We start from the raw sequence: 21,930 nt of genomic DNA, 5'->3' as shown, positions 1-21,930 counted from the left end.
GACCGTGAAAAATAAAACTGGAAAGACAGATCAGGGTTACACAGGTGGAGGTAAAGTCTACCCTGAACATGAATTAGGTAACAAAACTGAGCAGTAAAGTAGCATTGAGAGTCCTGTCAGCAAAGCTGAAAAGGAGAGAGTCCCCGTCGGTGGAGGAAACGAAGCAACCTGTTGAAGAGCCCTGAAACATCAGAGGTCGATCCTCCCATCCATTGGAAAGGAGCTGCTTAGTGAGTAGAAAAGCAAGGCGTGGAGCGACCCAAGATGACAGGCTCCCTGGGGCAGGGCACAGCCGCAGGAGCAGGAATCGGGACACGGCCACACTTCTCTGGCTGCTGACACAGCCCCCTGAGGAGCTACTATGGACCTTCCTCAGGTTTCTCTCCATGGTTTAAGTTTTTGGTTTGGGGTTGGTTTTTTTTTTTCCCCTTCTCACTGGACTGAAATTTTGGTACAAGTGTTACTCTTAACACACATTCTGAGAATAAACAAAGTTGACAAAGTTGTTCAAAGGTTACATGTTCCACTTATCTCCCGAGAAAAATCCGGTCTCTACCACTTGGCTGTGGATAGAGCCCTGTGCTCAGAGGTGTTCAGGAAATACTGGGGAAGCAAAAGCAAACCAGTTCCACGGGGTAGGACGACCTGTGCCTACAGCCAGCAAAATGCACCCAACCTCCTCGGGGAGCCTGACTCATGGGCACGCACCCTTTCTCCTCTGAATGCTAGTCCACCCTGCGGGCGCCCCGTGGCACAGGCTCCCAGAGCGGAAGGGGCGTAGCAGGATGGACGGCCTGAATTTACACCCCAGCGGGATCACTTCCTGTCCATGACTTTCCATTTCTCTGAGCCCGTGTCCTCATCTGTCAGTGGGTCCGATGGTAGAATTGCCTGACCTGAAGGTGTCGCAGCAGCTACACGCCCCGTGGAAAGCGCTCTGTCGGAGTGAAGCCCTGGACAGAAGCAGCCGTGTCACCCTCCCTGGGGGAACATCGAAGGTGGGACTCAGTCACCATCTGCTACAGGAGTGACAGGAGACAGGTGGGCCTTGGGCTGCTGGAGCCGTGGGCACTAGGGTGTGGGGCCGATGGGGTCCTTGGACGCAGGAGTGCTGGGCAGGGACTTCAGGTACTCCAGGTGCCTCCTGGCGTCCTCCTGGTTCTGGCGCACGTAGCACACGACGTAGGCGATCACCATGGCGAACCAGCCAAACATGGTGAGCAGCATGGCCACATCGGTGGTCTTGTGGTGGACGCTGCAGAAGCTGACGCCGGAGTCGAGAGCCTGGATCAGCGGCTTCCCCACGTATTCCTCCTGCACCGAGGTGTGGCAGGCGATCTCGTCCACTGAGTCAGGGTCCAGCTTCAGCTCCCACAGGGCCTCCTGCAGGGCGCACTCACAGTGCAGGGGGTTGTGGGACAGGCGTATCTTGGCGCTGAGCTTGCCCAGCGCGTCCTTAGGAATCCTGCGGATGCGATTGTGAGACAGGTCCAGCAGCCGCAGGCCCCCGGCCAGGCCCGAGAAGGCGGCGGGGCCAATGGTCTCGATGGCGTTCTGAGACAAGTCCAGCTCCCTCAGCTGGTTCAGGTGCTGGAAGGCTCCGTTGGGGATGCGGGCGATCTTGTTGGCGTCAAGCTTCAGGAGCACAGCGTCAGTGGGGACGTCCTTGGGGATCTCCTGCAGGCCCCTCCCGCTGCAGTGGACGGCCACGGCCCCGGCATGGTCAGGGCACTGGCAGCTCAGCGGGCAAGAGGCACCCAACCGCAGGCAGAAGAGGAGGAGGAGGCAAGACCCCCCCGTGGGTACCGGCAGGGACGACGGGCTGTGTTTGCCCACGGGGCCCATCCTGACCACTGGGGACAGACGGCACTTCGCTCTCACTCAGCGCGGCGGTCTACACTCTTCCCCACTCCCCGGTGCCGCTGTGGAAGGGACCATCCCACACAGACATAAACGCTCCCTCCTCACGTGCCAGGAAGAACGGTGTTCTCTTTCGGTCCTAAAAGAGAGAAGCAATCAGCATTGCCGGCCGTGGCCTGGCTGGGGACCCAGGGGCACACTTTGACTTTGGGGGAGATGTCACAGCCAAACGGACACACTTGACCAGTGGGGGGGGTCTCTGTGACGTCCTCCTGGAGATTCCCACTGCCACCCAGGAGAGCAAGGCTGTGCTGACTGCTGGCTGGGGGTTGGTGCCCAGCAAAGCCGACCGAGAACACTGCCACCCTGCCCTGGACACACCCACTGCACACCTTGGGGGTCAGGGGCTTGGACAGCACCGGGTAATGGGAGTCCACCCCTCCTAGCTACTCAGGGCTGGAAAGCAGGAAGACTGGGCTGCAGGGTTTTCGTAAGAAACTGGAATGCAGGGGCGACCGCCGGCCACCACTGGGAACCAAGGCGGCACCCTCATCCCCGCGGGGCTAGGCTGCTGTCAGAAGCTCAGCGCTTTGCTAATTGTGACAATCCCTTTGACAATTATAACATTAAAGCTCTTCTCTGTCGGCCCTAATGGGAAGAGCCACCCGCACCGGCATCGGGGTCGGCGCCTTTTATATCAATTATGTTTGAAAAAGGGAAACGAGAAAAGAGAAAAGCCAAGCCCTGGGCGCGCGGCCCGCGCTGGGCGTGGAGTGGCGGGGCCGCGCGGGGCCTGGGCGGGCGGGGCTCGGGCCCCGGGGGGACCCCAGACCTCGGACCTCTGGATTCCCAGGCTCCGGACCCCAGGGACCCCCGGGACTCCCGGGTGGGGGATGGACGGGGGCGGGGGTGTCCACGCTCCGGGATGAGGCGGGAGCTTTACCTGCGCGGCCGCGTCCGGAGACTGCTGTGCATGAGGCTCTCTGCCGCTCGGAATCCGAGCCGGCGCCACGCCCGGAGGGCGGTGGCGACCCGGAGGCCTACGCCCAAGTCCGCGGCCGCTGGGTACACACGCGGCTCGGCCTGCGCTCCCGGGGCGGGGCCTGGGCGGAGCCTGGGGCGGAGCTGTGGGGCGGGGCGGAGTCCGGAGCGGGGCGGGGCCTGAACGACAGCAGGGCCTGAGAATTAGGGGCGGGGCATGGGCGGAGCTTGTGTGACAGGACGCGGCCAGGACATCGCGGGGTCTAAAGATGGGGGGTGGGGCCAGGGCGAGGTCTGGCCGGAGTCTTGAGTGGGGCGGGGCCTGGACGATGGGGGGAGGGGGTCCTGAGGACGAAGGGCGGGGCCTGGGAGCCTAGCTTGTGGGGAAGGCGTGGGCGGGCCTGGGATCAGGATTTTAGACAGGAGTGTGTCTCATGGGCTGTGGGCGGGGTCGTGGGGGGGGGACCCCAGAGCCCCTCCCCTGCCGGTGTCCAGCCCCGCCCCTGGCTCTGGCTCCAGGATGTGGGGGGCGGGGTCGGGGAAGTTGGAGACCCTCGGGTCAGCGCGAAGACCCAGAACGTCTGTCTCAGGTATGGTGCCAGTGGCTGCCAAAGCGTTAATGGAGTTAGGTCTCCGCCCACCTGGGTCTCTTCCTGCCCACCCCCCATATCCCCACCCCCACTCCTCCACCTCGCGTCTTAGGGTCCATGCATGGGCGTCCAAGGCGCGTAGGCAATGTGGGGATTGAGCCATCCTTAGGGGTTTTATAACAGCTTTACTGTGGTGTAATTGATATACAGTAAACCACATATTCAAATTTGATACATTTTGACATTTGTATACACCCGTGAAACCATCACCACCTCAAAGTATTGATGGTAAATACCCCAGTCTCCCGTTTGCAATCCATCCCCTCTGGTCCCCATCACCAGGCAAGCACTCATCTGCTCTATCACTAGATCAGTTTGCATTTCCTGTAATTTATATAAATGGAATCATGGTTGTGTACGTTTTGTCTAGCTTCTCTCACTCAGCATAATTCATTTTGGTTCACCAGGTGCTGATGCATTTAGCAATGGTTATTCCTTTTGGGGCTGAGTAATGAGACATTGCAGGAATGTTCCACCATTTGTATATCCACTCACCTGCTCATGGAGATTTGGGTTGTTTCCAGCTGTTGGCTATTACAAATGAGCTGATATGAAAATTGTGTACAATCTTTGTTGGGGCAAATACTCTATTTCTCTTAGGTAAATATCTAGGAGTGGAATGACTGGTTCATACAGAAGCTTATGTTTAACTTTTAAGAAACTGCCAAAGTGATTGTACAATTTTACATTCCTGTGCTGTGTATGCTCCGCATCTTCACCAGCACTTGGTATGGTCACTCTTTTTAATTTTAGATATTCTAATAGGTGTGTAAGGGTATATCTCATCGTGGTTTTAATTTGTACTTCACTCATGACTTAAGTGTCTTTTCATCTGTTTATTTGCTGTCTGTCTATCTTTAAGGAAGTGTTCTGTTCAAATCTTTTACCCACTTTTAATTGAGTTGTTTTCTTATTTTGAGTTTTGAGAATTCTTTGTGATTTGTATCAGATATGTGATATGTATATATATTCTCTGATTCTGTGGATTGTCTTTTCATTCTCTTTAAAGTTTTTCAAAGAGAAATTTTAAATTTTGATGAAGTCCAATTTATCAGTGTTTTATTTTTTATGGATCATTCTTCTGGTGTCATATGTAAGAAATCTTACATATTGCACTTATATTTTGCATTTGGGTCTATTATCCATTTTGAGTTAGTTTTGGTGTACAGTGTGAGCTATGATTCTTCCAACTTTGTTCTTCCATAAAGTTCTTCTGGTCATCCAAGATTCTTTGTACTTCCTCATGAATTTTAGAATCAGCTTGACAACTTCTACCCAAAAAGCCTAGTGGGGACTTCCCCAGCATTCCAGTGTTTAAAACTCTGCCTTCCAATGCAGGGAGTGTGGGCTCAATACCTGGTTGGGGAGCTAAGATCCCACATGCCTCGGGGTGCAGCCAAAAATTAAAAACAAAAACAAAAAAGCCTAGTGGGCTTTTGTGTGGGATTGCATTGAATCTACAGATCAGTTTAAGAGAATTAACATCTTGACAATATTGAGTATTCCAATCCATGAACATGGTATATTTTCTCATTTATTTAGAGCTTCTTTTATTTCTTTCATTTGTGTTTTGTAGTTTTTGGTTTACAGATCTCACACATCTTTTGTCAGATTTATCTCTGATTTTTTAATGCTATTGTAAATAGTATTTTAAGTTCAATTTATCTTTGTTAAATGCTAATATATAGAAATAAAATAAATTTTTATATACTGATCTGAACTTTGCTAAACTCACTTATTAGTTCTAGTAACTTTTTAATAGAAGCCTTGGGATTTTCTACATACACAATCACGTTATTTGTAACTAAAAAGAGTATTACTGCTTTCTTCCCAGTCTGAATGTCTTTTACTTCATTTTCATACCTAACTGTGCTGGCTAGAGCCCTAGTTCAATACCGAATAGGAGGAGTGAGAGCAGATATCCTTGTTCTTCTTGACCTTAAGGGGAAACATTCAGTCTTTCACATTAAGAATAATGTTGACTGTAGGGTTTTGTAGCTGTCCTTATCAGTATAAGAAAGCTTCCTTCGATTACTAGTTTGCTGAGAGTTTTTAACAGGAATGGATGTTGGATTTTGTCGAACGTTTTTTTCTACATCTATGAAGAATATTTTTATTAGTCTATTAATATGACGGATTATACTGATTGACTTTCAAGTGTTAAATCAACCTTGTGTCCTTGAAATAAATCTCACTGGCTCATGATGTATTATTATTTTTACATGCTGTGGAATTATTTAATAGATACAGAGTTGCTGAGGTTATTTTTTTCTTTGACTGAACGTTATAGCTTGCATCTCTCAAGGAATTGCCCATTTCATCAAATCTGTTGAATTTATCAGCATAAAATTGTTCATCCTTTCAATATAGAGTATGAAGTGATGTCATCTCTTTCATCCCTGATGTTGGTGCTTTGTGTCTTCTCTCTTTCCTTTTACTGACCAGTCAGTATGGAAGTGTGTCAGTTTTATTGATAATCTCAAAGGAGCAGTTCTTCGTTTCATAGATTTCTCTATTTTTTTCCTTTTCTTTTTCCCATTGACTTCTACTCTAATCTTTTACTTACATTAATTTTCTCTTCTTTTTCTAGTGTCTTAAGGAGGAAGATGAGCTCACTGATTTGAGACCTTTCTTATTCTCTAGTATAGGCATATCTTGGAGATATTGCAGGTTCAGGTCCAGACTACTGCAATAAAATGAATATCAAGATAAAACAAGTCACTTAAATTTTTGGTTTCCCAGGACATATGAAACTTATGTTTACACTATACTGTAGTCTATGAAGTGTGCAATAGCATTATGTCTAAAAAAATTTATATAACTTAATTTTAAAATACTTTATTGCTAAAAAAAAAGTTAACCATCATCTGAGTCCTAGTAGTAGCACCAAAGATTACTGATCACTAATCACCATAACAGATGTAATAACAATGAAAAAGTTTGAAATATCGAAAGAATTACCAAAATGTTACAGAGAGATACGAAGTGAACAAATGCTGTTGGAAAAAATGGTGCCAATAGACTTGCTCGACTCAGGGTTGCCACAAACCTTCAATCTGTAAAAGACACAATATCTGCAAAGTGCAATAAAGCAAAGCACAATAAGACAAGATATGCCTGCGTAGGCATATAAATTTCCAAGTCTTGCTCTAGCTGCGTCCCAAAAACTCTATGTTGTATTTTCATATTCATTAAGTTTGAAATATTTGCAAATACACCTTTTGATTTCTTTTTGACCCATGGGTTTAGAAGTACGTTATTTCATTTCCAGATATTTGAGGATTTTGCAGAGATTATTCCGCATTTGCTTATTAATTTAAATCCATTGTTGTTAGAGAACATACACTGTATGCATCAGATCCTTTTAAACTTATTTAGACTCATTTTATGGACCAGAATACGGCCCATGTTAAAAATTGTTATGTGTGTACTTAAATGTGTGTTCTATTGCTCAGAGGAATATTCTATAAATATTGATGAAATCAAGTCTGCTGATGGTATGATTACTGATTTTCCACCTACTTGCTACTTAATTATCGACAGAGGTGTGTTGAGGTTCCTGAGATCTGTCTGTTACTCCTTGCAGTTCTATCAGTTTTTGTTTCATGCATTTTGAAGGCTTATATTCAAATTAGTGTGTCCTCTTGATTAATCAACCACTTTATCATTATGAAAAGAGCCTCCTTATCCCCAGATTCTTTGCCTTGAATTCGACTTTCCTGACACTAATAACCACTCCAGCTGTCTGTTTTGGTGGGTTAGCCTGGGATATCCTCCTCCATCCTTTTGCTTTTAACCTCCTATGTCTTTTTTAAAAATATTTTTATTGGAGTCGAGTTGATTTACAATGTTGTGTTAGTTTCAGGTGTACAGCAAAGTGAATCAGTTATACATATACATATATCGAATCTTTTCCCATATAGGGCATTACAGAGTATTGAGTGGAGTTCCCTGTGCTATAGAGCAGGTTCTTTTTTTTTTTTTAAATAATATTCTTTTTTCTTTCTTTTTCTTTTCTTTTTGTTTAAACCCCACATTTGTTTATTTATTTATTTTTGGCTGTGTTGGGTCTTCGTTTCTGTGCGAGGGCTTTCTCTAGTTGTGGCAAGCGGGGGCCACTCTTCATCGCGGTGCGCGGGCCTCTCACTATCGCGGCCTCTCTTGTTGCGGAGCACAGGCTCCAGACGCATAGGTTCAGTAGTTGTGGCTCACGGGCCTAGTTGCTCTGTGGCATGTGGGATCTTCCCAGACCAGGGCTCGAACCCGTGTCCCCTGCATTAGCAGACAGATTCTCAACCACTGTGCCACCAGGGAAGCCCAGAGCAGGTTCTTATTAGTTACCTGTTTTATATATAGTAGTGTGTATATGTCAGTCCCAATCTCCCAATTTATCCCTCCCCCCTCCTATGTCTTTATATTTAGTTTCCTTCAGGATTTCCATAGCATCAAAGTTTCATCCTCCATATATTTATTAACTGCAAAGGGAAAAATAATAGCTTTACAGTGAAGAAACCCAGCAGAAACTACCTTACATATGTGACCAAGGTTAATATCAGTAATAAGACAGACTGACATCATGTAGCCCTTGATACCACGGACTGGGAAAGACACGGCATCACTGCCATGGTATTCTTGCCAAAAATGCACAATCTCTTGCCAATCGTGGGAACACGTCAGACATACCCAAATTGAAAGGCACTTTATACAAAGTGACTGATCAGTATGCTTCCAAAATGGAGAGATCATAAAAGACAAGAAATGGCAACTAGATGGGATGTGGGATCCTGGGATATACCCGGGCACAGTGGGGAAACGGGGCGCACAATAAGGCTGGTGGTGCAGGTGATGGCTTGGTACCCCACATCCACAGGGTGATGGGAACAGTGAGCTCCCGTCTGTCCTCTGTTTCTGCCCCCTTTGTCCCCCTGCTCTGTTTCCTTTTCCTCTTTTCCTGCCTTCTTCTGGACTGAGTCCTTTATTTATTTATTTATTTATTTTGCAGTACATGGGCCTCTCACTGCTGTGGCCTCTCCCGTTGCGGAGCACAGGCTCCGGACGCGCAGGCTCAGCGGCCATGGCTCACGGGCCCAGCCGCTCCATGGCATGTGGGATCTTCCTGGACCGGGGCACGAACCCTTGTCCCCTGCATCAGCAGGCGGACTCTCAACCACTGCGCCACCAGGGAAGCCCCAGGACTGAGTCTTTTTTGAGCCCATTTTCTCCCTTTAGTTGACTCCTAGCTGGGACTGTTCACTGCTATGTCAGTGGCCGCTTTAGGGGGTGGTGTCGGCTGTCACTTCTCATCACAGACTGCGTCGGGTCACATGAGACCACCTGCCACTTAGGGTGGGAGCCCTGCAGGGTGTGCCCATCCCCGGCCATGCAGTGGACATCCACGTGGGTAGGAGCCCCTCAAATCTTACCATCAACAGTCTTTTAAAGGGATATAAATAAGATGAGCCGTGAAGCTGCAGCTATGTTATTGTAGAGTAGATTGAAGAGGGGAGCCCCAAATTATGGAATATTTTTAATATTTAAGTTAAACACATGAATGTGGTCGCCACCCAAAACTGCAGTGTGGATGCAGGTGAGTCCAGCCATTATGCGGGGGGGTGGGGGGAGGGACCAGACACTCAGAGTTCACGCTGTGGCTTCTGTTTATGGAAAGTTCAAGATCAGGGGGTGGAGGTAGGGATGGGGAAGAGGTGTGAAGGGGCTTCTGGGGCTACATGTTCTGTGTCTTGATCTGGGTGCTGGTCGTCAACATAAGTAAAAAACCCACCAAGCTGCTCACACTTCAGATGTGGGCGGGTGACTGAGGGCGTGTAACTCCTCAATAAAAAAAAAACAGCGGTGTGCTGGCCACGTGTGCGCTCACAGGTGGTTACGCATGTAGGTGATGAATAGAATGATGGATGGGTGGGTGGATGGATGGGTCCATTCAGGGTGCAGTGTTGCCCTCCTGGTCCTCACTGGTCCGTGGCCTCACTAGGTGATGACGTCAGAGTCGCCACAGAAGGTGCTGGCAGCTGGCCAGGTCCAGGCTGCAGGGCCCCGTGAGAGCCTGGCTCACTGTCCACTCCAGACCACGAGCCTGCTCTCAGAAATACCAGAAACCTTCTAATGCCATTCTGGCCACGTGGTCTGTCCATTGTAGCTGCCCTTATAGTGTGAATGGGCTCCGGGCTGATTACCTCACCCATTTATCCACCTAGAATCCAGGCCTTCTGACCCCAGGGAGAAAGCACAATGCTTCAGCTGGTTAATTGCTTCCCACCAGGCAGGCTGCTTTGCTAGCGAGGTCTGCGTGCGCCTCCCTGGGGAGGGGGTGGCAGGAGCAGAACCTGCGGCAGCCACCGTGGTGGAGATGAATGAAACGTCCTGGCAAGGCCGAAACCTTGCCTGCCCGCAAAGACACCTCAGGGAAGCCCAGGACTGGCCCCTCCTTGCGGCGTGGCCGGCCGTCTAGCTGTGTGCTCGCCACCCTGCTCCCCCACCTGCCCGTCCACTGTCACCAGTGTGGCCCTCAGCCGCCCCAGCCTCACACTGGCTCCAGACGGCCCCGCCTCCTGCCCTCGTGCAGCCGTGGGGACCCTCAGACAGAACCACAGGCCGGCCAGGCTCTGCTGACTGCAGCCAGCTCGTGGGTAGGGGCTGGACCCAGGGCACCTGAGCGAGCCTGCCCGCTGCCCAGCACCACAAAAGCAGGGCCTGAGCTCGCCAAAGAGCCTCGATGGATGGATTGCCTTGGGCAACGTTACCCTCAGCAGCTTGGGCCAGACTCAGCCTCCTCCTACGCTCCCTGAATCCCTGGATCTCCCGGAATTCCTGGATCGAAAAGCCCTGACATTGGTTCCCCTCGAGGGCTTCCCGAGCACTGGGCCTGAGCAGCTAGGGCCCAGCCCCCCGCGCCCTTCCCGAAGCCCCTCGGAACCAAAGGGCCTCACGCTCTGGGCCGCCGCCAGGATCCAGTGTGGGAGCAGAGGGCAGCCCGTTTCCCGGGGAAGTGGACGCCACCTGCACCTTATCTAGTAGTTCTGGGTTTTCCAGGGCAGTGTCCCTCGCCCCCCGCCCCCGCCCCAGCACACAGTCCCCCTCCCCAGGTCTCTCACTCTTCCTCTTCTCCAAGTTTTGTCCATTTTGTTGCCCCTTTTCAAGAGCCGGGTCCTGAATACATTCACGGTGCCAATTCTTAATTTTTCCCTCTCAGTAAACTCTGACTTGGTCCCTGCCGGAGCCCCTAGGTTGATGCTGTAGCCGCTTTTTGAGCTTCTTGAGTCATAACCACAGATAATTTACTTTCACTCTTTTCCTTTTCAAATAAGTGCATTTAGGGTCCTAGCTGTTCCTTCCTGAGACTTTCAGCCACAGCCCTGGGGCTGTGACCTGAGACTCTCTCACTGTCTCGCTCTGGCTGCTCCCCAGGAGGGTGCAGGTCTCGGGCGGGAGGTGGAGGGCGTGGAAGCACATGCAGCACCCAGCCCGCAGGCCTCACTTGCCCCAAATCCCGAGCAGCAGGGGTGGCCCTGGGCCTAGTGCCAACCAGAGGCTCGGGGACAGCAACCGCTCTCCCCACAGAGACACTGCCGCTCCCCATTGGTCCTCCTGCCCTGAAACTAGAGGCTCCAGAGTGAGGACGGAAGCCCCCCACCAGGGAGGGCAGAGGGTGGGGTGCCGCAGTGTCCTGTGCCCGACGCCGCCTCAGCTGCCTTCCAGTGGTCAGGGGACTGGTCACTCACATCCCGTGAAGGCACCTGGAACCACATGGAACCACTGATGTATCTTCTGTCCCCTTCTGGGGCACGGCTGCGTTCTAACATTACGCTTCGGAAGCTGTGAGCTGAGTGTGGCCTCAGTGATGGAGCTCCCTTGGAGACTTGCTGAGACCCACACACTTGCTGGGTGTGATGCACGCCCACTTCTGTGAATGTTCCGTGTCTGAGAACCATGTGTCTCTTCTGGGCCATGTTGTTGTGGTGGGTACAGAATCACACACACGCCATAGACTGTGTGTACGTATATGCGCATATTACACATCATTTACTCTACCAATATATATCACACATACTGTACCTAAAGAAACATATTGCACACGACTTACACATAAACACACGTGTGTGTAAATTATGCATAATATATATGTATAATATATAATATGTATTTATAGATAAATACACACACATAATATGTAGGTAAACATGCACACACACACCACACAGAATGACCTCAATCCTGTTGACTGCGTTATTCAAATTCTGCCCTATTTTTCTTTTGCTCTTTGATTCCTTGATTTCTGAGAGAAAAGTCTCAAACATTACTGTGAATTTGCCCATTTCTCCGTGAATTTCTATCAATTTTGCATTATATATTTAAAAAGGTATTGTTCTAGGTGGATAGCAGTTCACAAAAGCGCTACCTTCTTAAAGGACTTATACCTTTTCCCACTCAAATATTCCCCTTTGTCCTTAAAAGGACAAACTCGAGCCTTGGGTTCTGTCCTCTGCTGGACCTGTCTCCCCAGTTTTCCTTTTGAGAGTGTTTGCTAGGATGAATCCCTTGTGTTGTCATCCAGTACATGTCTCCTTTGGGTGACAGAGAAAAACATATAGAAAAGAAGAGAAATTTTTTGTTAATTTATTTTTTATCCCAATATGACTCACAATTTGTGTGTGCCATAATTGCTGACACGTTTTGACTGCTTCCTGCCATTTTATTTCATGTGAACCATCTTCTATTGGTATTTTTTCTTTCCTTGATGTGGTCGTTCCTTTTGTTTCCTCCAGTGGTTTGACATTATTCCTCTCTTTCTATCCTCTGGAGGTCACCCTGGGCCTGTGATACACTTACAGGTCTCACCGCCTGCGTTTCTCTCCCAGCACTAGGCCCAGTCAGCATCTATTTCTCCCTCATGAGCAAGAGGAGACCTGCGCTGCACTTGGATTCTCTGCGTTTGTTCTTGTGCCGGCTCCCAGGGAGACCAGCTGGGGTTTCGACAAGAAGCTATCATTAAATTTCTTTTTATATTATGCCTCAACAATGGCAGGACTTGGCCCTACATTTACTGGTTCCTTTGCTTCCAGAGCTCAGTCTGTGCACGTGTGTGTGTGTGTGTGTGTGTGTGTGTTGGACTAAATGTTTGTGTCCCTCCCCCAAATTCCTACGTTGAAGCCATAATCCCCAGTGTGACTGTATTTGGAGGGAGGACCTCTAAGGAAGTAAGGTTAAATTAGGTCATAAGGGTGGGGCCCTGACTTGATAGAATTAGTGCCCCGATAAGAGAAGAACCAGAGCCGCCCCCCCTCCTGCACACTCCAAGGAAAGGCCACCTGAGGACACAGTTCAAGGTGGCTGTGGCCAAGCAGGGGAGAGCCCTCACCAGGAACCACCCTGCCCACACCTTGACCCCCACTCCCAGCCTCCAGAACTGTGAGAAAGTGAATGTTCCATTTGTGGTGCCTTGTTCTGCAGCCCAAGCTGACTAAGACAGTGTGTTTTGCTTTTCTGTAATTCATCTTTGAGAGATTCTTCCAGGAAGGGTGCATGAGAAGCACACTTTCCGGGTCCTTATGCTTCTAAAAGGTCTTTGTTCGGTGCCGCCACTGGAACAGTCGTTTGGCTGGATATGAGATTCGAGATAAAAAACCGAGGCCCCCACAGTGGCTGAGTGCCTGCAGGGTAGGGGCCAGAGGGGAGGTGCAAGGGGCCGAGTCCCAAGCTGGGGGCTAGAGCCGGGGTCTAGGAAATGAGGAAGAGGTAGTGTGTGTGTGTGTGTGTGTGTGTGTGTGTGTGTGTGTGTGTGTGTGTTGGGGGGCTGTTGATTGGAGGAGAAATCATGAGTTTAGACTGGAGGGGCTGCAGGCTGTCCACAGGAGACCCCCTCAGGCCCCAGGAAGCTTGGCTGTGGGCTGGGTGAGGTCTTGGTGACCCAGACACAGCCCCTTGACCACTGCTTGTGTCTATAACTTTATTCGAGGGAAGCACAGAAGAGGCGGGCGAGGCTGGTGTAGGAAAGCGGATTTAATGTGGGGTTTTCACAACATTCCACGGCTCCTAATGGCCTATGAGTCGCTGATGCTGAACTGGGTGGCCCCTCAGTCCACACCTACCGCCCGCTCCTCCCGGGCTCTCAGGGAGGGGACACCATGTGCAGGAGAGCCCCCGCCCGCACAGTGCGTCTGTGTCCTCCCCGCCTGGGTCCCGGGGCAGCACACAGGCAGAGACCTCTGCATCTCGGGAGCAGGCCGGAGCTTGCCTGCACCTCCTGCCCTGCTAAGGGGCTCAGCACTGACAGCCAAGGGAAATGGGTCCCACGGTGCCCCGCCCCAGGCCAGGCAAGGGGCTGAGTTAGGTCACGGTGGAGGCCCTCTGGGGGTGTGGGCCTGAGGAGGAGGCCATAGGGGAACCCCAACTCTCCAGGAAGTGCCAGCCTTGGGTGGAGACACCTCTGCTCGTGGACATGCTGCTCACAGGATGTGGCCAGGAGGGTGTCCACTGGCCGCCAGCAGGCTCGGGACAAGCAGTGTTGGCTGGTGGGGTCCCCGTGGCCATCTCAACCCTGAGGCCCTGCCTTGTGGCCGGAACCCGCCTGCGCCCCGCTCAACTCTCCTCCCAGGGCACCCCGAAGCCTCCCAGTTCAACAGCTGGGCATAAGGGGCTGCTGATCCGAGGGGGCCGTGGATGGAGCAGCTCTGCCGGCCCCTGCAGAGCTGCCCGGGCTGCGTCCCCAGGTTAGTAGTAGGCCCCGAACAAGGCGGCCACCTTCTGGAGGATGGCCTTGTGGTTGGCGTACAGTGGGATGCGCTCGTCCACCACCTGCCACCGGATGGACACCCCCGCGTCGCAGGAGTATAGGTGCTGCAAGGACAGGGGTAGATCCTGACTCCCTCCTGAGCCAGCCCTGCCCCCACCCAGACACCCCGAGACTACAGACGTCAGGGGGTGACGGGGACCCCACGACCTGGCTCCCGGCCCTGCCACAGGCCTGGCCAATGGCCGCTTGCTTTATCCTTCTGCTGCACAGGCACGAATCAGAAAATGCCCACAAAGCCTTAAAAACCCTTGAAGGAGGAGAGAGAAGAGGTGCAGCCTTGTTCTGGGGTTTTCTGTCCTGCAGACACAGCCTGAGTTTTGTTCCCTGGGACTTCGTGGTCCCAGTTCTGGATTAGGGATACGTAGGACTGATCTAAGTACAGGGGACGGCAACCCCACGAAGGTGCTGGAACCAGCCTTCCCTGGGTGCGAGCCTGGAGGCCCCCAGGGTTCCTGGACAGCCCCGACTGCGCCCCAGCCTCCTGCTGCTGCCCTCTGGCCTCTCCCGGATGCCCCCTTGGTACCGTCTGGGCACAGCTCTGACCCACGCAGCTCCCACTCTGGCCCCGGAAGCCCTCAGACCCCTCCCTGCAGGCCCCGAGGCTCTCCCGAGCACTGATGCCCCTGGCCCTGGAACCCCTCAGACCCCTCCCTGCAGGCCCCGGGGCTCTCCCGAGCACTGATGCCCCTGGCCCTGGAACCCCTCAGACCCCTCCCTGCAGGCCCCGGGGCTCTCCCGAGCACTGATGCCCCCGGTCCCCCTGGTCCTCAGAGCCAGAGGCCCAACAGGCCACGTACAGAGTTCAGCCTCTTCAGCTCCACGTCGCTCTGGTCTGGAAAGTGGACGCTCACGGCCACCGTCTCGATCCAGGCGTTGTCCGTGTTCCTTGGGTCATCCACGTACCCTTTGTACACCTGGGAGGCAGCACAGGTGTGAGCTGTTTCGCCTGATGGACCCCTGAGCCCCCCAGCTTCCTCCCAGAGGAAGGGGCCCCATGCTTTCTCTGCAACCGGTCCGGGTCTGGGATGCTCTGAGCACAGCTGTCCACTGCATCCAAGCCCCTCCTGGCTCTCCCCAACCCCGTCCACCTGCCCCCAACACCACCTTCAGCTTGACTGACGCATTGTGGGGACCCACAGCCTCACTCATCTCCCTTCTGGTCTCTGGCCTGGTACCCAGACCTGCCTCGACTGTCCTTGGGAGGATTAAAAAGGGCCAGTGGACCTCAAAACATTACGCAAAGTGAAAGAAACCAGACACCAAAGGCTGCACGCTGTATGATTCCACCTATAATAAATGTCCAGAACAGGCAAATCCACAGAGACAGAAAGCAGCCTCGTGGGTGCCAGGGGCTGGGGGAGGGAAGGGAGTGACTGCCAATGGGTATGGGCTTCCTTTCGGGGTGATGGGATGTTCTGGAACTAGACAGAGGTGGTGACCACGCCACGCTGTGTACTAAATGCCACTGAAATGCCCACTTCAAAATGGTTCCTTTTATGTTGTTTGGATTTTACCTCAACAAATAAAGAAGTTTATTTTTACAAAGCAGAGAAAAGAGAGATGGCAGTGCTCCCTGTGGGGCTGCATGGGACAAGCCGTGTGAAACTGCTTGGTTTGTAGGTCAAAACCGTAAATATCAGCCATTGCCTATTTCATCCTGAGATGCCACAGAGACAGAACCAGCAACGACTCAGATGCCCACTTGGAGGACTGTTTAAATAAATCATGGCACAAAATATTATGTGGTCCTGAAAAAGAGCGAGGTGGATTCGGAAATGTGGACCTAAAAGTATGGCCTTTGCACATTAACTGAAAAGAGAGTTATGTCTTTGTGCCCAGCTGTGCTCAGGGCAAGAGGGAGTGTGGGCCGGACGCCAGGCGTGCCCCGGCCCCAGGGCGGCAGAGGCCGTGGCCCCCTGCCACTTGATCTCGGGAGGAGCAAACCCAGACAGAGAGAGAAGGCGAGGGGCCCAGAGCCGCGGCCACGTGGGTCCCTCCAGGAGGCTCCCCAGCTCCATGCAGCCCACCCTGCAGCTGTCACGACCCGCACCTCGGGGCCCCAGATGCACAGGTGCAAGCAGAGCAGAAAGATCACCTCACCTCCATGCCCTGCGTCAGCAGGTTCTCGAAGGAAGGCCAGAACTCTCTCCGGAGGACCTGCTTCAGCTTCCGGGGCAGCGTCTCTCCTGGTTCCCGGGAGCCCTGAGCAGAGAGGGAGGAAGGGGCGGCTCAGCACGGCTGTCTGGGGACCCGCTTCCTCTGGCCACCTGCCCAGCGTGGGCAGCAGGCCAGCCCCCTGGAGCCACAGGCGGACGAGTGTCTGACAGCAGCTGCCTCGGGGCTGGAGTGACACTGCCCAGAGCCTAGAGTCCACGTCAGCCCGCGGGGCAGGAGGGTTGCACAGCCTTTGAGGCATGCAGGGCACTGTAGGGGAGCCAGCCCCCTGACCTCCACCACCCTGAGCGCCAGCCGGGCTGTGTCTTGTCTGTGTGCATCCCTATCCCCGTCTCCAGCCTGTGCTCTGGCACACCAGGCTCCCGGCCACTCCCGACGCCCCACACACGGGCCTGCACCTGCACTCCCCTCCCCATCCATCTAGGGGACCCTCTCAGTCCACGTCACGTCCATCCACATAGGCCCTGGAGACGCCCTAGGCCCTGGCTGGCTGCAGTGGCGGGGACCATCAGATGCCCCTCAGTACCTCTCTCGGGGACACAGGGACACAGCTCAGAAGACACCCATCGGCAGGAGAGACTGAAGTGCCAGAGAGGGAGGCTGAATGGTGCCAGGGAACCCGCGGGAGGAGAGGGCCGGGCCTGGGCTCAGAGCCACGCTCCCTCAGCTAGAGGGCACAGGGGCTATGGCTGCAAGAACGGGAGCCGCCCAGGGCCCTGGAATCCTGGTTGGGGTCTGAAGACCCTCAGTGGCACCTCTGCCCCACACACACCCACTAACTTTCTGTCACAGCAGAGCTGCTGCTGGGCCACCGGGTGGATGGTGGGGAAACCCAACGGCCTCTTGCTGAGCTGGGTGAATCACGGACTCCCGGGTACAGGCTCAGAGGAGGGGACCCCGGACAGAGCTGCACCCAGAGACCAGCCGGGGGTCTGGGGGGTGACACGGTCCTCCTGCAAGGGTCAGCCTACTCCAACCCCAGAGCAGTGACAGGGTCGTGGGGGGCAGAGGGCAGATTGGCGGGTCAGAATCTGAGCAGTTGGGCCCGCTTGGACAGGACAGGCCCAGGGCCTTCCACACCCCAATTCTGTCACAAGGCCTCTGGGGTGCGCGCTGGCCTTCGGTCCTGCAAGGAGCTGCCGCCCTTGAGCTGAGGGCCTGTGCACCCCCATCCCCAGCCCCAGGCTCAGCTCGGGCCCCAGGGCTAGGGGCAGGTGCGCGCCTGAGACACCCACCTGGGAGCCGCGTCTGACCCCAACCCCTGAGCTCTGCAGGGAGACCCAGTCTAGCCCCCGAGGCAGCCTCAGCCCTGAGCCTGGTGCCCCCCGGGATGCAGTACGTGCTCAATTAGCGCTTCCGCTCCGAAGAGCACCTGAACCCCTTTTCACAACCGCAAAACAAGGTACTAGGAGGGAGAATTCCCTCTAAAAGGCCAGGACCGGCCTTTGTCATTCAGAACCAAGGACAGAGTCTGAGCTGTCCAGGGCAGCGACCACAGGTGGGTGGTGTTCCTTCGGTGGGTGGGACAAAGGCACGCAGGGCCCCGGCCCCGGGCCGGCGGGCGTGGGCTCACCCCGGGCAGCACCCAGTGCTCGGAGAGGCAGCGCTTCACCACCAGCACCTCCAACACCTTCTTTGTGCCCGTCCGGCAGATGGCGCCGTCCTGGTTCCGCCTCCAGCTGCGGGAGGGGTGGTGCGAGGTCAGTCCCTCCCCCGCTGCGGGGGAGGCCAGGGCACCCCCCCCCCCCCGAGCGCCTGCTCCAGGGGCACAGAGATAGTAACCATCGCTCCCGTAACTGCTGGTCTGACTAGAACGGGTAGGCCTTTGGGGAGAAGATTTTTCTATCAAAAGCCTTAAAGAAGCACGTGCCCTGGACCCGGCCCTTCCACCTCTGTGACTCTCTGGAAATGACGGGTAGATTGATATGGATTTTCACTTTGTCTGCGTAGTGAGCCCTGGCCCTGGCTTTGTCCCTCCCCCAAGGGGCCTCTGAGGGAGGGGGACCCACAGGGAAGTGAGGGCAGCCTGGGGGCATAGACGCTCCTGCCCTGTGTTTTGGGGCGCGCCCGCGCTTATCCAGGCCACTACGGGGTAGGGCGCGTGGCGCACGCTGCGTGCTCATCCGGGGCTACTCACCGGGTGATCACGGGCTGCAGTGTGTGGTTGGGGCCAAAGCAGCTGAGGTCCCCGCGCCCGCGCAGCCCTGTGCGGCCCATGGGGTTCCTGGGCAGACAGGGGTCTGCTCAGCCTGCCGCCTGCAGCTGGAGAGCCAGGCCGGGGCAGCAAGCGGGGCCTCTGATGGGGCACGTGCCAGTTCCGCCCACACCTGCCCTGGCCCAGGATGGACGGGAGCAGGAAGGAGGCCACCGTATGGACCCCCTGATGCGGACCCCCAAGGCCCATGGGCCCCTTGACCGGTATGGCCGACTCCGCATCACCCACTGGGGCTGTCCACCCCGAATCCTGTCCCTGGGGGACTCCAAGGCTTCAGGTCACCTTGGCTGAGTTGGAAAGGAAAGGGGTCTCCTTGGGAGCAGAAGCCCAGCCCCACTGCAGACCCCCCCCAGAGCGCGCCTGACCGACCGTCGTGCTGCGTCCGAGGGCCTCGGCCAGCCTGTGACCTGGCACCCGACGGTCCCCCTGCCCCGCCGTGACACTCTGTCCTGCTCTCGTCCTGAGCACCACGTCCCCCTAGTCCCCTCCCCTGTCGGGGCTGGAGACGCTCCTGGTCATGTCTGTTCTCCTGCCCCACCCGTCTCCCAGCACCTCCTTCCACAGCCTCTGCTCCCTGTTCCAGAACCTTCCCCAGAGGCCCAGCACACACCTCCTCCCCCGGTGCCCTCACCGCCCGCCCGCCCCGTGGAGCCCCCGTCCTGGCCGTCCGCGGTCCCCCTGCAGGTGCTGACTGCTCCTTCCTCGGCCTCCGCCCTGCGGTGCTGCTTCCCCAGCAAACCCCAGCAGAGGAGGCCCTCGGACCCCCAAACCCCAGGCTGGCACACAGTAGGCGTCCGCTAAGTGCCTGCTGGGCCTGATGCCATGGGTCACCTGACATCTTTCTGTTGATTCTTCACCTGTACAGTGGGGCTCAGTGCCCGTCCCTACAGAGCTCAGACCTGGAAACACCTCTGTCCCCTACACGTAACCCCAGGGGCCCTTTAACAGCTCCCCCCTTCATGATCGGTGCAGCTGGCAGCCGGGCGGTCCATGTTTTACCCCATTTCCACACCACAGGAACGGAAGCCGTAAAGGTGACATCGGGGGACGAGGGCGCAGCGCCCAGGCCAGCGGGGCCAGCCCACGAAGGAAACGCCTTATCTGGATGTTTCTTTTCTTCCGTACTTTGTTTTTATCAGAAAAACGCCCACTTTGCCGGAGAGGAAACCTGACCCCAGAAGGAAACCCCAGAGGCCACGGAGGAGGGCCAAGCTGCACTCACAGAGGGAGCCCGTCCTGCACAGTGTAGACCCCGTGGAAGCTGCGCCGGTCCAGGCATCCATCCACCGCGTTGTAGCTGATCCTGGACAGAGGCTCCAGGGCGCTGGGAGCGAGAGGAGAGGTCGTGTCCCCGACAAAGACGGCGGGATGCAGAGCGGCTGCGGTGACCCCTTAGGGGGTCCACCACGAGAGCCCCTCCCCGGCCACAGCCCTCCCAGCATGGCCCCAGCCCCCAGGGAGGATGGGCCACCCGTCCAGGCGGGAAGCAGGGCACTCACTCCCCCACAGGGTCCACCAGGTCCTTGTTCTTCCTGTCGGCCGTGTAGAAGGGCGGGTTGTAGATAAGGAACTCCGTCTGCACAACACGGGGGCTCCCCTCAGTCGGTCACCACCCCAGGTCAGCTGGCACCCAGGACGGCTGACCTCAGGGCCCAAGACCCTGGGACGGCCCAAAGGGCCTGGGAGCCCGAGCTCAGCAGACCTGAGGATGCACACACCAGGCCCAGCCCCCAGGATGGGGGATGAGGGGCTAGGCTGGGCTCTAGAGGAGAGAAGGGGTCCCACTGGCAGAGACTGGGGAAGAGTAACAGCCTGGAATGTTCCAAGGAAAACCAGAGAGAAGACCGGAGGGCACCCACATGCCTCAACCATCTCTCCCTCTCTCTCCCCACCTCCGCCTCCCCGGCACTCAGAAACAGGGCGGGGACCGTTCACTGGGGACAGGGGGTCGGACAAGCAGGGCAGTCGGCTGTGTGTGGATGGAGGCCCACCAGCGTCCTGGCTCAAACCCCAGCTCCGCCCCCTCTGGCCACATGGACCGCGTGCCTCCGTTTTCTCATCTGTTGTCATGTCCCTGTGAGGCCGCAGTGGGCTCATCCGGCCCAGGGGGCTGGACTGCTCCCCCCGAGGACACCACGGCACAACAGGCACTCACCTCCCAGGGGACCTTCTCGTTGGGCACTGGGAAACGCTGGACGGGGCAGTTGGGGTAGAGGAGGTGCCGGGCATCCACGTGGTAGGCATCGCCCGGGTCCTCCACTTTCAGCCCGCCGTCCAGCTCAGGGTCCCGCCCCACCGAGGCCTTCTGGGGTGCTGGGAATGGGAACAGCCCCACGGAGCTGTGGGCAAAGCTGGGCCCGGACTCGGGTGCCAGGTGCACAGGACAGGGCCACCCTCTATGGTCCTTTCCCCCAAACTTCTGGGCTGCCTCTGCCTCCCCAAGCCCGGATTGAATGCCAGCCCCAAAGACGGTACCCTCCCCAGGGCCCCCAGCACTGCGGCCCAGGAGGACAGCGACCTGGGGTCAGGCAACCACCACCTTGGACAGCTCCCAGCAGGGCTCTCAGTAATTAGCTGGACACACAGGCCCTTACAGAAGCTTGTCCAGCTGAGGAGAGCACACTGCTCCTTCGGGGCCAGCAACACCCCAGGAGGGTTACTCATGCCCATTTCTTGGCCGACTGCAAAGTTAGGAACAAAGACTTGTTTTCTGTCACCCAGTCGACGTGACTGGGTCTCGGGTATCTGCTGGAGCTGCCCCCACTTTGTAGCTTGATGCACAGGAGGAGGATGGGGCTGTGGGCCAGGCGACCTCTGGAAGTCCCCAGCACGGTCAAGCGGGGGACTTGGCCACACTCTGCACATGTATCTGTGGGGTGGGCCATGCTCCCCGAGGCACTGGGCATGCTGCCTCTCCTCCCCACGGACCCCCGGACGCAAAAGAGCACAGGTGGTAGAGACCAGCAGCTGGTACAGCCCTCCACTCACCCAGGGTGGGGATGCCCTCCTCCGAGCCAAAGCCGCTGTCCCTCAGGGCTTTCACGATCCAGTGCAGTGCTCTGGCCGTCTGGGCCACCTGGAAGGCACGTCCCAAACAAGATTTGGTCAACACCTGCCCCCACACGGAATGCCCAGCTCCCACCCACCCTGTTCCCATGTCGCAAGGCACAGGCCTTGGGGCCAGAGCACCCAGAGTGAGGAGGGGAACCCAGGGCAGGCCCACGGGGTTGGGGGGCACA

General features: G+C 55.2%; 2 protein-coding genes across 9 annotated transcripts in view; both read right to left on the bottom strand.

The window, feature by feature from the left end:
- LRRC3 (leucine rich repeat containing 3) lies at nucleotides 1-2,940 on the bottom strand. The gene is given in 4 exon segments (XM_082624961.1): nucleotides 1-1,852; nucleotides 1,854-1,893; nucleotides 1,896-1,999; nucleotides 2,804-2,940. Coding segments are annotated over 4 exon segments (957 nt in total). The 5' UTR covers nucleotides 2,836-2,940; the 3' UTR covers nucleotides 1-1,071.
- Nucleotides 2,941-13,498: 10,558 nt separating this feature from the next.
- Nucleotides 13,499-21,930, bottom strand: part of TRPM2 (transient receptor potential cation channel subfamily M member 2) — a 50,712-nt gene continuing 42,280 nt past the window's right edge. For all 8 annotated transcript variants that reach the window (XM_082624505.1, XM_082624509.1, XM_082624506.1 and 5 more), the window contains 9 exons: nucleotides 21,680-21,767; nucleotides 20,847-21,004; nucleotides 20,191-20,267; nucleotides 19,914-20,015; nucleotides 18,614-18,700; nucleotides 18,050-18,155; nucleotides 16,402-16,503; nucleotides 15,099-15,215; nucleotides 13,499-14,345 (listed from right to left, as the gene is read on the bottom strand). In XM_082624505.1, coding sequence (XP_082480631.1) covers nucleotides 14,220-14,345; nucleotides 15,099-15,215; nucleotides 16,402-16,503; nucleotides 18,050-18,155; nucleotides 18,614-18,700; nucleotides 19,914-20,015; nucleotides 20,191-20,267; nucleotides 20,847-21,004; nucleotides 21,680-21,767 — 963 coding nt within the window. In that variant the 3' untranslated portion in view covers nucleotides 13,499-14,219. The remainder of the gene's footprint in view (nucleotides 14,346-15,098; nucleotides 15,216-16,401; nucleotides 16,504-18,049; nucleotides 18,156-18,613; nucleotides 18,701-19,913; nucleotides 20,016-20,190; nucleotides 20,268-20,846; nucleotides 21,005-21,679; nucleotides 21,768-21,930) is intronic.

The sequence above is a fragment of the Mesoplodon mirus genome (genome assembly GCF_964341445.2).
Source record: "Mesoplodon mirus genome assembly, chromosome: 6".
Classification (NCBI taxonomy): Eukaryota; Metazoa; Chordata; class Mammalia; order Artiodactyla; family Ziphiidae; genus Mesoplodon; species Mesoplodon mirus.
The sequence above is the reverse complement of the archived record's forward strand: the minus strand, read 5'-3'. Positions and strand labels throughout refer to the sequence as shown.